At 40.6% G+C, this 11,573-nt stretch overlaps 1 protein-coding gene across 1 annotated transcript in view; it reads left to right on the top strand.

Moving 5' to 3' along the window:
* The window catches only part of LOC141131540 (procathepsin L-like), a 39,638-nt gene extending 29,624 nt beyond the window's left edge, over positions 1 to 10,014 (top strand). Inside the window, exons 6-8 of the mRNA XM_073618923.1 lie at positions 299 to 458; positions 3,916 to 4,033; positions 9,708 to 10,014. Of these exons, the coding sequence (XP_073475024.1) occupies positions 299 to 458; positions 3,916 to 4,033; positions 9,708 to 9,807 (378 nt within the window). The 3' untranslated portion in view covers positions 9,808 to 10,014. The remainder of the gene's footprint in view (positions 1 to 298; positions 459 to 3,915; positions 4,034 to 9,707) is intronic.
* Positions 10,015 to 11,573: the final 1,559 nt, after the last annotated feature.

Below are 11,573 nucleotides of genomic sequence, written 5' to 3' on the forward strand. Positions count from 1 at the left end.
GACCTGCGAGAACTGCTCAGAGCAGAACTGTGAATATCTGAATCTAGCCTAAAGGTGATCTCCATTATACCAGTAACATGAAGTATTATTTTTTTTTCTATTACTGTTAATTAATATTCATCTGCCCTGTGAAGAATTCTCATGACACACAGTCATTCATGCACTGAGCTGCATGGAAATGTAAAAGGTATTTAGCATAGATACTTTACAACAGAACATAGCAGGATGGTAGAAGGCAATAAATCATAATATTCAGAAGTTATGGTTGCTTATTTTATTTTTATATATTTTCTCTTAGAAAGCAGCATGTGCCTACGAACCTGAAAAGTCATTAATATTTAATGTGACCAAATACTACAACATGTTTGAAGAAGAGAACATGGCATCGTCTGTGGCAGTAGATGGACCTATTGCTGTATCAATTGATGCAAGTGATGATTTTGGTTTGTACAAAGATGGTAAGTTACAACAGGAAAAAGTAAAGTATGCACTATAGAACCTGCATTGAGGTTGATTTATTAAAGGAGTAGTGGCTGTTCAGTTACCAATGTGAATATTAAAGTATAACTAGAGTGGAGAGGGATAAGAATACTTGTCGGGTTTTTAATGCTGTCTATGCCCCTTGTTCGGAAGATTCACCCTCTCTCTTTGTTCTGTTTACCGTTATCACCAAGGGTGAATGTAAAAGAAAATCCCAAATTTTGGGTTATCACCAGAACAGGAATAGAGGGAAAATATTAAGGTTCAGACACTAGTTCTAGTGAGTGAAGGTAACACAGCTTCACCCTATTCACTAAGTCAAGTGAACATGCTCTATACCAACTCTACTGTCTTTTTTGCATGAAGATGTCACAGGTCCACAAGGTGCTGACAGAATATTGTAGCCCAGTTGGGTTAATTACAATGAGCTTACAAAATGACTGAATATCTGTGAGTCTAGTTCTATATGATTTTTCCATAAACAACATGGCTGTCTGTTCATGAGAGAAGAATCTGATTTTTTTTGACCAATCATTATAGCTTTCTCTTGAGATAAACTCGCACTGTGGATATCCTTCTACACTACCTCTTTCCTCTTCCACTGATATAAAAATGTACAGATCAGTCATCCAAACATGCTTTCATAAAACCTACACATCTGCACTTTATCTGTTGTAGCTTTAGGTTGGATCCATCATGGCTTTATACCTGACAGAGCCTTTGTTACACCTTGGTGTACACAACATTCTTGGTCTGAGGAACACAAGTTTCACATCATGCATAGACAGTACATACCTTTTAGAGAAGCCATTCTCAACCAGGGTTCTATGAAACCTTAGGCCCCCTCCAGGGATTGATAGGGGACCTCCTATTTGACGCTGCCTGTATAGTCTCAGGGCCAAAACCACTTAGTAGAGCCAGCTGCATAACACCAATTATATTGTTAGGAGAATTTCTCCCACTTACCGCCAATGGTTTTAGCAAGGGTTCCTCGAGACCTCAAAATTATTTTAACCCTCCTGGCAGTATTCCTGAGTATTCCGTGGCTTGGGGTTAAATTTCAGTACCATTAGCGGTAACCCTGAGCCACACTTGGGATTGCATTACAGAATCCTGGTACAGCATACTTACTTTGTCACCAGGATCCTGCTATGTCATCGTGCTGTGTCCTCCACTGGATCATCCGCCCGATGCTCTGTGTTCCGGGCTCCGTTCCCTGTGAGCGCTGTGATGCATGGGGGCGGAGCCAGGCAGCAAATTCAAAAAGTACAAAATACATAACACATACAGTACACTGTAATCTTACAGATTACATTAGTGTATCAAATCATTTCACCTCCCGTTTGTCCCTAGTGCTTTGTCCAGTGCCCTGCATGCAGTATTATATTCTATATACTGTTCTTTCTGCCTGGAAACTTGAAATTGTCCATGGGTCCCTTTACGTCAAGAGTGGTTTTAGTCCAGCTAAAAAACAGCGATAGTAAAGAACTCTTGCAGAATTGAGCGATAGTGAATTGTGGGGAAATTAATTTTATTATTATTATATTATTATTTTTTATAATTATTTATAGTTATTTATTATATTATAATTTATGATTTTGTGTTTCAAACTTTATCATACCCGGGATGTCTACTAAACTCTTGTTTGGACAGATTTAAGTGTGTTATTACTAAGAATTACAGGCCTACAATACAGTATAAATTGCCAAATTTCTATGCAAAACAACGTACCACTTTGAGATTCAAAAATCTGATATAATCATACCGCCAGGGAGGCTACAGGTTTCTTTGGAGCAAAAGGGCTGAGAAAAATCTGTCTAAAGCCTCGTACACACGATCGGATTTTCCGCAGACAAAACCTCTGACTTTTGTCCGAAGGCATTTGCCTGGATTTTGTCTTGCATACAAATGGCTAGGAATTGTCGGCCAACACACACGAACGTAGTGACGTACTACATGGTTCTTCAGCTCTTTAGCGCCACCCTTTGGGCTCCTTCTGCTAATTTCGTGTTAGTAGAAGTTTGGTGAGTGTTGATTTGCGCTTTTCATTTCATGCTTTTCAGTTAGTTTCTGAACGGCCATTCGTCAAGCAGCCATGCTGCGGGATCGGAGGACATAATGTGTTATTAATTATTGGCCTTGGAGTTATTGCTTTGACCCAAGTCCAGTGCAAGAACAGGAGGAGGAGGAGTTCTTGGACCAAAAACTGGTTACTTTATTAATCTTGACCAATTATGTCATATGCCTTTGCTACAGGAGCTCCAGGAGAATTATCCAGATGTTTTTCGGAATTATCTTCGGATGAGGGACCCCTGCTTTCACCAACTCTTGGCATTGTTGACCCCCCTATATTAAGAAGCAGGACACATGCACAAGGCTTTTATTTTATTTTTTGGTTGAATAATAATGATTTGATTTGTTATATTTTCTATATTTTTGGATCCATAGAATGCACTTTTTGGTTCTATTGGCAGATAGCATGTCTAACTTTATTTGTTTTCTTTTTTAATGCACAATGAAAAAATTGTGTAGAATAATACTTGGCTATGTGTTTTACTTCAAATGACATTTTGGGAGTAGGCAGTTACATTTAAAAAAATACAATGTAAAATTGACAAGGGACACCAACATTGTTGTATCTTTGATCTTAAAAACTACGGGATAATGGTGTTGTGGTAACTTGCCCAAAAAAAAAAAAAAAAAAGCATAATAATATTATTCTTAATATCACTAGAAAAAAAAATTTGTTTGCAATAACTCCATCAGTATCACCAGCAAAGCAGCTTCATTATTATCCCACTAAAAAAGAAGAGAACTGTGCGCTGCATTTGGAGATTTCATAATTTGCCACATCACAAATGTTAATACTCCATTACGAACGCTAGTTTACAAGACCGACCGCTTCTGGCTCATCCTTACTTCCGAGCATGCGTGTTTGTACTTTGAACTTTTGTCCGACGGACTTGCGTACACACGCTTGGAAAATCCGACAACGTGGAAAATTTTAAAACCTGCCATCCAACTTTTTGTCCACGGAAAATCCGACAATTGTCCGATGGAGCATACAAATGGTCGGATTTTCCGCCAACAGCCTGTCATCACACATTTCCCGTCGGAAAATCCGATTGTGTGTACGCGGCTTTAGTGTCTGACTATGACTGGGGTTTGGGAACTGTCACATTCATCATTACAGAGCAGATCGTGGGACTATAAGCCCTATAGAGATGTCCACCACACAAATTTGGGATTTGTAGATCTATGCGCTATGGTGGTGCTAACTTGTCTCATAAAAAGTTCTAACTGTGGCATGTAAAAAACAATAGAATGATAACAGAAAATATTATTTGCTATCTCAGTAAGGTTGCCTATCCATGATCATAAAGTAGGCAGCTGAGCTGAAGTAAGTTAATTTCTCACTCTTTCAATTTTTATCAGGTATCTTCACTGGAGAATGTAGTGAAGAGCTCAATCATGCCGTAATTGTAGTAGGATATGGCTCAGAATATAATGAAGAGGAGGAAGAGGATATAGATTACTGGATAGTAAGGAACAGGTATGTATCATAATGGTCAAACATTTTCATTTCATTTTGTCTAAAACTTGGGATGGATAAATGCTACAAAGGGATGACTGATTTTAACTATTTATAGGACAGTCTGCCTATAACTAAAAGCATATGGAATCCATTTCTCTTTAAGCATTGGTTTAGAAGATTATAGGGCTCTCTCAATTAGGACAGAAACACCAAAATGCAAGCCTGTTAACCATTTGACCACTGGGCATTTAAACCCCCTTAATAACTAGACCAATTTTCAGCTTTCGGTGCTCTCACATTTTGAATGACAATTACTCAGTTATGCAACACTGTACCTATATGAAATTTTTGTCCCTTTTTTCACACAAATAGAGCTTTCTTTTGGTGGTATTTAATCACCGCTAGGTTCTTTATTTTTTGCGCTATAAAAGAAAAAATACCGAAAATTCTGTAAAAAAATGCATTTTTCTTCGTTTCTGTTATAAAATTTTGCAAATTAGTAATTTTTCTTCATATATTTTGGCCAAAATTTATACCGCTACATATCTTTGGTAAAAATAACCCAAATCAGTGTATATTATTTGGTCTTTGCGAAAGTTATAGAGTCCAAAAGCTATGGTGCCAATATCTGAATTGCCTATCTAATTTCTTGAGACCCTAACATGCCAGAAAAGTACAAATACCCCCCAAATTACCCCTTTTTGGAAAGAAGACATTCCAAGGTATTTAGAAAGATGCATGGTGAGTTTTTTGAAGTTGTCATTTTTTCCCACAATTCTTTGCAAAATCAAGATTTTTTTTTCTTTTTTTTTCACAAATATGTCATATTAGCAGGTTATTTCTCACACACGGCATATGCATACCACAAATTACACCCCAAAACACATTCTGCTATGACTCCCGAGTATGGCGATACCACATGTGTGAAACTTTTACACAGCATGGCCACATACAGAGGCCCAACATGCACGGAGCACCTTCAGGCGTTCTGGAGTGCCCAGGCCAATTCTGACATTTCTCTCCTACATGTAAAAATCATCATTTATTTGCTAGAAAATTACATAGAACCCCAAAACATTATATATGTTTTTTTTAGCAAAGACCCTAGAGAAAACAATGTCACCCTTCAAATTTGCACACGCTTGTGGAATGGCACCAAACTTCGCTACTTAAAAATCCCCATAGGCGACGCTTTAAAATTTTTTACTGGTTACATGTTTTGAGTTACAGAGGAGGTCTAGAGCCAAAATTATTGCTCTTGCTCTACCGATCGCAGCGATACCTCACCTGTGTGGTTTGAACACCATTTTCATATGTGGGCGGGACTTACATATGCGTTCGCTTCTGCATGCGAGCACACGTGGAAAAAAAAAAAGCACCTGAGGGGGGGGATGTCCCCTCTCGCCTCCCGTAAGAATGATCAAGCAGTGGAACAGCCACTATGATCATTCTTATGGTGTAGGGAATCGCCGGCTGCAAAACCTGATATCTGAATGATGCCTGTAGCTGCAAGCATCATTCAGATATCCCGCACAAAGTCAAGGACGTCGTATGACGGCCGGGGGGCAGGAAGTGGTTAAAACGCATTTTTTTTTTAACACAAAGTTGTCCATTTATACAATATTTCTAACACATAGCATGTACATACCAAAAATGACACCTCAAAATAGATTCTCCTACTCCACCTGAGTACGGCGATACCACATATGTGAGACTTCCACAGCCTGGCCACATACAGAGGCTGAGTACAGCCAAGTATGGCTGAGCATGGCAGAGTATAGCTGAGCATGGCTGGGTATGGCAAAGTATGGCTGGGTATCACCGAGTATTGCAGAGTATGGCTGGGTATGGCAGAGTATGGCTGGGTATGGCAGAGTATGGCTGGGTATTGCAGAGTATGGCTGGGTATGGCAGAATATGGCTGGGTATGGCAGAGTATGGCTGGGTATGGCAGAGTATGGCTGGGTATTGCAGAGTATGGCAGGGTATGGCAGATTATTGCGGGGTATTGCAGGGTATTGCAGGGTATTGCGGGGTATTGCGAGGTATTGCAGAGTATTGCAGGGTATTGCAGAGTATTGCAGGGTATTGCAGAGTATTGTAGAGTATTGCAGGGTATTGCAGGGTATTGCAGGGCATTGCAGAGTATTGCAGGGTATTGCGGGGTATTGCGGAGTATTGCGGGGTATTGCAGAGTATTGCAGGGTATTTCAGGGTATTGCAGAGTATTGCGGGGTATTGCAGAGTATTGTAGGGTATTGCAGAGTACTGCAGAGTATTGCGGGGTATTGCAGAGTATTGCAGAGCATTGCAGGGTATTGCAGGGTATTGCAGGGTATTGCGGGGCATTGCAGAGTATTGCAGGGTATTGCAGAGTATTGCGGGGTATTGCAGAGTATTGCAGAGTATTGCAGAGTATTGCAGGGTATTGCAGAGTTTTGCAGGGCATTGCAGAGTAGTGCAGGGTATTACTGAGTATGGAGGGATGGCTGAGCATGGATGGATAGATGGCTGGATGTGACTGCACATGTCACAGAGCAGCGCTGTGTGCACTACACATCCAGTCCACAGCGCTGCTGCCATCCAATCCTTCCCCCTCTGTACCGATTGGTACAGAGAGGGGAGAGAGGAACCGGCGTCATAACATGACGTCATGATGTCATTTGACGGAGCGATCACATGGTAAACGGCCGTGTGATCCGGGATGTTCCATGTGCACGCCCCGGGGGCGCGGGAGCAGTTTTCCGGGATCACATCATAGTACATGCTCCCAGAGTTATCCAACTGCCCTGCAGCCGTCATTTGGCTATGGGCCGGTTGGTAAATGGTAAACAAATAATTTCAAATCTTTGCAATTTTTTTTTTTTTTTTACGATCTTGAAGTAAAGTCTAGTTTTTATGTACCTAAGCTTCGCTATTTTGTACTTCTGTTGGCACAAGTACACTGAGCGAAATTGATCAAAACTGGAGCAGCCAAGATCTAGAGCAGCTGTGCATGGCAACCAATCAGCTTCTATCTTTTATGCCATGCACAGCTGCTCCAGATTTTGTCTTCTTCAGTTTTGATACATTCCCCCCCCCCCCATTGTGTACAAGTGTACACCAAAGGGACATATGTTCCTGTGACATATGACAAGTGCTAACTTCTCCATATCCCAAAGGGCAATGCCAATGAGAAATCGTTCAGAGCACAAATTCTAAAATGTTCAATTTAATATACAGTGCCTTGGAAAGATATTCATACCCCTTAAAATTTTCCACAATTTCTCATATTACAACCAAAAACGTAAATGTATTTTATTGGGGTTTTATGTGATAGACCAACACAAAGTTGCGCATAATTGTGAGGTTCAAGGAAAATGATAAATGGTTTTTCAACATTTTTTACTAATAAATATCTGAAAAGTGTGGCGTGCATTTGTATTCAGCCCCCTTTACTCTGATACCCCTAACTAAAATCAAGCATAACTCATTGCCTTCAGAAGTCTCCTAATTAGTAAATAGAGTCCGCCTTTGTGTAATTTAATCTCAGTATAAATATAGCTGTTCTGCAAAGTCCTCAGAGGTTTGTTAGAGAACCTTGGTGAACAAACAGCATCATGAATGCCAAGGAACACACCAGATAGGTCAGGAATAAAGTTGTGAAGAAATTTAAAGCAGGATTAGCTTATAAAAAATATCCCAAGCTTTGAACATCTCACGGAGCTCTGTTCAATCTATCATCCAAAAATGGAAAGAGTATGGCACACCTGCAAACCTACAAAGTCATGGCCGTTCACCTAAACTGACAGGCCAGGCAAGGAGAACATTAATCAGAGAAGCAGCCAAGAGATCCATGGTAACTCTGGAGGAGCTGCAGAGATCCACAGCTCAGGTGGGAGAATCTGTCCACAGGACAACTATTAGTCGTGCACTCCACAAATCTGGTCTTTATAGAAGAGTGGCAAGAAGAAAGCCATTGCTGAAAGAAAGACATAGGAAGTCCCGTTTTCAGTTTGTGAGAAGCCATGTGGGGGACACAACAAACATGTGGAAAAAGGTGCTCTGGTCAGATTAGACCAAAATTAAACTTTTTGGCCTAAAAGCAAAACACTATGTGTAATGGAAAACTAACACTGCAGATCACCCTGAACACACAATCCCCACCGTGAAACATGGTGGTTGCAGCAATCAGCATCATGTTGTGGGGATACTTTTTTTCAGCAGGGACACGGAAGCTGGTAAGAGTTAATGGGAAGATGGATGGAGCCAAATACAGGGCAATCTTAAAAAAAAATGTCACTCTCTAGATGTGCAAAGCTGGTAGAGACATACCCAAAAAGTCATACAGCTGTAAGTGGCACATAATTGTGAAGTGGAAGGAAAATGATAAATGGTTTTCAAAATTTTTTACAAATATCTAAAAAGTGAGTACATTTTAGGACCACGTATTGACTCGGGGTGTTGAATACAAATGCACGCCACACTTTTCAGATATTTATTTGTAAAAAAATTGGAAAACCATTTATCATTTTCCTTCCACTGCACAAATAAGTGCCACTTTGTGTTGGTCCATCACATAAAATCCCAATAAAATACGTTTACGTTTTTGGTTGTAACATGACAAAATGTGGAAAATTTTAAGTGGTATGAATATTTTTTCAAGGCACTGTAAATTGGTATGTTTATGGGTGGTTTCAAGCGAGATAAAAATCCCTAAAGCTTAAATAAATTAAGGCCAAGCCCCAGATCTCCTCACTCTTTAGGGATTGTCACTCTTCCTGCGGTATTCTCAAAATGTACAGTACATATAAAATGAAGTATACTCAAACTCATGACTACATCAAGTATGCAAAGCTGTGAACCCAGCTGCATCACATGGGGGCCATAAAGCTGCTTTCCATTGAATTGTATGGAGAAAAAAATATGTTTTGATGCTAACAAAAGCCCAGGTACACAATAGTTTTGGTGGGGTTGGTATATAAATTGAGGTATACTTTGCAGTTGAGGAGAACATATGCCCTGTACACACGGTCGGACATTGATCGGACATTCCGACAACAAAATCCATGGATTTTTTCCGACGGATGTTGGCTCAAACTTGTCTTGCAAACACACGGTCACACAAAGTTGTCGGAAATTCCGAACGTTCTGAACGCGGTGACGTAAAACATGTATGTCGGGACTATAAAAGGGGCAGTAGCCATTAGCTTTTGTCTCTTAATTTATTCTGAGCATGTGTGGCACTTTGTGCATCGGATTTGTGTACACACGATCGGAATTTCCGACAACGGATTTTGTTGACGGAAAATTTTATAGCCTGCTCTCAAACTTTGTGTGTCGGAAATTCCGATGGAAAATGTGTGATGGAGCCCACACAAGGTCGGAATTTCCGACAACAAGGTCCTATCACACATTTTCTGTCGGAAAATCCCACCGTGTGTTCAGGGCATTAGTGTTATAGTGGTAGACAATTTTCTGGAACATTTTAATTTTTACTTGGCTTTGACACCCACTATTCTTGGAGCAAAAAACACATGGTCACACTGAAGGTAGAGTCATGTAACTGTGTGAGATGATTGAGCAGATGATTACATGTTGACCTGGAAGGATATCTACTTCTATACCCATTTTCATTTAATTGCCTTTCAGTTCAGTTAATAAAATGGCAACCTTTTCACAAACATTTATTTTTTAAAATTTTTTTTCATAGCTGGGGAGATGACTGGGGAGATAATGGTTATATCAAGATGCAGCGTAATGTCAACCTGTGTGGTATCGCCAAAGAGGGAGCTGCCATAGACTTGATCTAGTAGTTGCTCAGACTCATCTACTGAAGACTTGACAGAAGTGTGTATTCCAGGGTCTAACTACAAATAATATCTTTTTAGCAATGTCCACGAAACTCAAAATGTATTTTTTTATTCTGTACTGCTTGCCATATTAAATATGCTCAAATGTTTTTTTAGTAACCTGAATGCTTTGCTGACTTGTTTTAAAATAAAAAAAATTAAAGCAACTGTCCAGTTTTTGAATGCTACTCATTCATTGGTGTTGCTAGCTGTCTGCTAGCTAGCTACACATGTAACAATTTTTGTTGATGGAGGTTTAATACATTGTTACCAGACCTGGCATGCAGAAGGTATCTGTGAAAGTGGCTGTAAAGCTTGAATTTTTTTAAAATTAAAGTAATAAACATGTCATACTTGCCTGCTCTGTGCAATGGTTTTCCACAGAGCAGCCCCCATCCTCCACTTGTGGGGTCCCCCCCGGCACTCCTGGCTCCTCCTCTTCGGTGAGTGCCCCCATAGAAAGCCACTTTCAATGGGGGCACTCATGCAGGCTCAATACTGAGCCGCCCTGTCTGCGTCTATAGAAACAGACAGTCTCGGCCCCACCTCCAGTCACAGGATTTGATTGACAGCAGCGGGAACCAATAGCTCCCGCTGCTATCAATCTGTCCAATGAGGAGAGAGAGAGCAGAGACAGCTGCTGGTCTTGTGCATAGCACTGGATCAAGAATAGGCTTAAGAGGGCTGGGGGTTACTTTGGCACAAAAGGTTTTTTATCTTAATGCATAGAATGCATTAAGATAAAATTTGCACTCGTCAACAAACCGGCGTCATGGCTGGTTCAGCTCGCACTGCTGCAGTGTTTCTTTCTCCTTTCCTCAGATGCTGTATTAGTGTGAAGAGAGGAGAGAGAAACACTGCAGCAGCATGAGTGCCCTTCAGTGCTGCTACGGTGCCATCACAGTGCCATTAGTGCTCCTATGTCGCCTGACAAGTCGCCCCAGTGTGAACCGAGCCTAAGACTCTGTACACTTTTTGTTTTGATACACCTGGATTGCATTTAGCTAATTTAAACTGAACGTTCAATTGGGCTTTAAGGCAGGTATCTGAAGTAAATAGAAAACACTGCGCTAACCAGTGAAATAAATAAAAGCTGCTGCATACAGTCTGACAAAAACAATAAATAGGTATATGGAAAAATGCAGCGCATGTACAAATGAGCATATGTGTTTATAATGGTAAAATAGTGCTAGAATGGATAATTAACCACAAGTGAGTTAAAACAAAAACGTCCATAAATGGATGTGGATGTCCAACTGCGCAGGAGGTATAGGTACTCCCAGAGGTGGTGGTGATCTGATGGTGGTCAGAAGTCACCTGGCATCTTATAACGACTTTCCAACAGGGTGGATCATTCAGACAAAATGCAAAAAAGCCTCTTACCAGATCTCGTGGATTCCCGTGTCAGCGACCGGGAATCGCATGCGCAGTTTGTCACCAATGACGTGGAATGGGAGCTGGAATCGCCAATCCCTTGGGTTGTGGTCTGTAAGGGTCTCCGACAGCGACCGGATGGGTCTTCTCACCAAACCGTCCCAGCGTGAATCCGAGAGTTTTCAAAAGGTCACCGAAAGGAAAATGGTTGGAGGTACTGGGCCTCATGCGGTGAATGTGAAAACAAAAAGAATATGCCTCCACATGGTGCAGATAAAAAGGGTGTTTTTATTGACAAAAACAGCCATAGACAAGTAAAAAACGTGATCACGATGCATAAAAACAATTTATGG

Source organism: Aquarana catesbeiana, linkage group LG03 (genome assembly GCF_042186555.1).
Source record: "Aquarana catesbeiana isolate 2022-GZ linkage group LG03, ASM4218655v1, whole genome shotgun sequence".
Taxonomy (NCBI): Eukaryota; Metazoa; Chordata; class Amphibia; order Anura; family Ranidae; genus Aquarana; species Aquarana catesbeiana.